The 3993-nt window shown below is 47.6% G+C and overlaps 1 protein-coding gene across 1 annotated transcript; it reads left to right on the top strand.

Moving 5' to 3' along the window:
- Positions 1-2390: 2390 nt before the first annotated feature.
- Positions 2391-2990, top strand: LOC148873393 (uncharacterized). The gene has a single exon (XM_088965730.1). The coding sequence runs from the start codon at positions 2391-2393 to the stop codon at positions 2988-2990; it is 600 nt and encodes a 199-aa protein (XP_088821856.1).
- Positions 2991-3993: the final 1003 nt, after the last annotated feature.

Below are 3993 nucleotides of genomic sequence, written 5' to 3'. Positions count from 1 at the left end.
CCATTTCGCAACATTCGGAGTTCGGGTGTCCAACCACCTAATCCTAAAAAACCACGCCGGCAAAGGGACACCTCGACACCCAATACAGTTTAGGAATAAAGAATCAAAGTACCAGTTCGGAGCTAATGAGCCAAAACGTCACATAACCGACTCCAAAGGCCTCCCCAATGGATCCCGAATTTCTCGAGATCACGATGAACTTGTCCTGGCACCACCTGAATCGAAGGTAAATGATAAACCTTATCAACATACTGCTCTCCTTCAAAAATGGAACAAACCTTATCTGCACAGCCCGGAGATCTCGGAGATCTTGCGTAAGGCCCACGACTACTCTAGTATATAAACATGAAACCTCAAGGCAAAGGTACGTGTGATTATTCTACTCACTAGCACTCAAGCTCTCAAGGATTCAACTCACATTAATAGCATAAGTACTTAAGCATCGGAGCGATCTTGCCGGGTTAACTACCCTGGGTTCTCTGATCCACTGGTTTGCAGATCGGTCCAGCTCACCACCCAATTGGAGTTCGGATCGCCTTCCAGCTAGGAGTAGCTAGATTGCGCACCATCAATGGGCACCATCTGTGGGAAACGATCAAAAGTTCATCCCTATCTCTTCACAGTTTCAAACTCAATCTCAACCTCGACGGCATCTTCCAGCCACACCAGAAAAAGTATTGAGATGAACGTTACTGGGAGGCAAGCTCAGCAATCAACCTTCCCCCAAGGCCCTACGGTATGTATCGACCAATTTACTATTCCGCTCACAATGTCCGGAGTCCCGTCACTGTCCGCACCATAGAGCACCATGCAAGTGAGCGTCCCACTTTTCCTAGTGGTAGGCGCGACTTTCTCTGATCCATCCATGGTTCCCCCCAGAATCGGGCATTCCCAGTTCCATGACCTCGTTTAGTGCATCCGAGCAATTCAGATCCAAATGCAGAGGGGTTCAACAGTTCCAATAGTACCAACAGTACTATCTGTACCAGCAGAATTAGCATTAGTTCCCTCCATTGCAGCCGAACCAGCAGCCAGTTCCACCCCGACACCTAGGGCCCCGTCAAGGCCAGAACCCGAATCGGCCTGGAACCAACCAGAACATCAGTCAATCTCCCCATCGGGGTGAAGAGACCTCGCAAGTACCGATTCCTCTCAAGGGTTAGGTTTCGCCCCGTGGAAGGAGAGATGGTCAGCACACTCCTCTAGTCTTGCAAGGAAATCTCAAAAACAGGTATGGGGATAGTCAGCCCAACTGGACCAACCCGCCTCGGTACTCCCAACAGGAAAATGATGGCTTGCGAAAAAATAATAACAAGTTCAGAGTTCGAGGTGCGAACTCGAGACAAGATCTCTCTGTCCCTCGTGATAGCCAATTCGAGCCCCACAACCAAGAGAATCCAACGAGAAGGAACCAGGATCTACCTCGCAATAATGCCAAAATACCAGACCAGACTGAGGTCAATACCAACGCTGAGCCAGTGAAGAAGCAGCAGCGGTGGCATCATAAGACACGCCGCCCCTGGGTCAGAGACTGTCCATCGGCGAAGACAGGCCAGCAAGAAGAGCAAGCCAAAGGAAAGGAAGAAGTGAGCTCGGTTGCTACGAAGATTGTGCCTCCACTACTTTGTCGGTCATCCCCTCTGTCTCCTGAGTTCTTGGCAACTCCAATGCCAAAAGATTTTAAGATGCCCCCATTAAACAAGTATGACAGGTCGTTTGACCCCAACGACCATGTGGACTCTTTCTAGTCTCAGATACACCTAGCTGGGGCTGATTAGTCTTGCAAGTGTGTGGCCTTTTCCACTATGTTTAAGGGGGTAGGCCGAACTTGGTATCGGAACCTCATGTCAGGCTCCAACAAAAGATGGTCCAAGTTCTCCAACCTGTTTACTACGCACTTCATTACCAGCAAGAAGTGTCCAAAATCGCAGGAAAGCCTCCTAAACGTGGTACAGAGGGAAGGAGAATCAATCAGAAGCTATATAAAGCATTTCAACGATACTTGCTTGCAGAAACCGGACCTCGATCCGGTGGTATGATTCACTGCAGCAAAGAAAGGAATCACACATAAAGAGTTTAAGTGGCACGTGGTAGCTAGTAAGCCAAAGGACATCACCAAATTTCTTAAGTTAGCATAACAGTTCATTGGTACCGAGGAGGAGATCAACTAAAAGATCGACAACCCACTACCGGAGAAGAGGAAGAGAGAGAATGAAGGAATGAGCAATGGTGGGCGTTAAAGGAAGAAAAGCAAGTCCCCGAGCAGGAGAAGAAGCAAGTCAAGAAGTCAGTCCCCCTCGCACACCCGCAAGCCAGGTTAGCGCTCCAGGACCCCACCTGTGGAGAGAACAAGTTACACGCCTTTGAACTCTAAGCAATGAGAGATCTTAATGGCTATTAAGGACTCCTCCTTCATTAAATGGCCTCCCAGGCTAAGGGGAGACCCAGCAACAAGAAACCCGAATGTCTACTACCATTTCCACCGAGATCATGGACACAGCACGAAGAATTGTAGGAATCTCCACGACGAGATCAAGGAACTTATCCATTGCGGATACCTAAAGAGCTTCATATTGCAAGAAGAGAGGGGACAAGTAGATCACCAGGTAGATCGACAGGGGGACCAAAGTAGGAATGGCCCCGAGATCAACAGGCAAAATGAGCAACAACCACGACAGTTGCTAGAGGAAAGACCGATCTGCGGGGTAATTAACATGATCACTGGTGGGTTCATCATCGCCGGATGTACATCAGTAGTTGGGAGGACCTTGGTTCGTGAGTTAGAGAATGAATGGGAGAACCTACCAAAGCGACCTTGGCTCAAAGAACTGATCTACTTCAGTAAGGACAATGCGCGCGGGATCCAGTACCCTCACGATGATGCCTTAGTGGTGAAGCTAAGGATTAATTACTTCGAGGTAAAACACATCTTGGTAGACTCAGGCAGCTTTGCAGATATATTCTTCAAGGAGACATTCGACAAACTATAGTTACAACAGAGCGACCTGAAACTGGCAGATACTCCTTTGGTAGGGTTCAGCGGCAAGGAGGTCAGAACTCTTAGTCGAATCATAGTGCGATTTGAGCACACATTCTTGGTAGTGGGAGTTGTGCATGGTGACTAGATTTTATCACACAAGTGCTATGTGGCTGCTCTAAAAGGAAAGGCAAAGCTAGCAGAGGATGTCGAGCTTGAACAACCAGTGGAGTATATCGACGAACGAGCTGCCCCGAAAGAGGAGACGGTCCACATACTAGTTTCTACCATCGAACCACCCAGAACTCTCTAGATCGGTGCCTCAATCAGCGAACCACTTCGATCCCAGCTAGTAAGTTTCTTACTTGAAAATTTAGACATTTTTGCTTGGTCCGCGACAGAGATGTCTGAAATTGATCAAAAAATTACAACTCAAAAGCTTAATACCGACCCTTTAGTCAGGCCAGTAAGGCAGAAGAAATGCAACCTCGCCCTGGAACGTTGGAGGGTATTCGATGAAGAGGTTGGGAAGTTCATCACGACAGACTTCATCAAGGAAGTCCATTACCCGAGTTGGGTGCCTAACCCAGTTCTGGTGAAAAAAACCAATGGCAAGTGGCGCATGTGCGTCAATTACACAGACTTGAATAGAGCCTGCCCGAAAAATTGCTTCCTGCTACCCAAGATCGATCGCCTAGTGGACGCGACCTCAGGGCATGAGTTGTTGAGCTTCCTGGATGTCTATTCCAGTTACAACCAGATTATGATGGATCCTACTGACAAAGAGAATACTGCTTTCATAACTGAGTTTGGGTTATATTGTTACAAGGTCATGCCCTTCGAATTGAAAAATGTTGGGGCAACATTCCAATGCCTTGTAAATAAGATTTTTGAGCCGCTAATCGGCAATAAAGTAGAATGCTATGTTGATGACATGGCATCGAGGCCAACCCAAACAAAATATAACATGAAGTTAAATCCAAATAAGTGCGTCTTCGGAGTCACTTCGGGTAAAT

This window comes from Nelumbo lutea, chromosome 1 (genome assembly GCF_056320005.1).
Source record: "Nelumbo lutea isolate HS-2025 chromosome 1, American lotus-T2T, whole genome shotgun sequence".
Lineage (NCBI taxonomy): Eukaryota > Viridiplantae > Streptophyta > Magnoliopsida > Proteales > Nelumbonaceae > Nelumbo > Nelumbo lutea.
The sequence above is the reverse complement of the archived record's forward strand: the minus strand, read 5'-3'. Positions and strand labels throughout refer to the sequence as shown.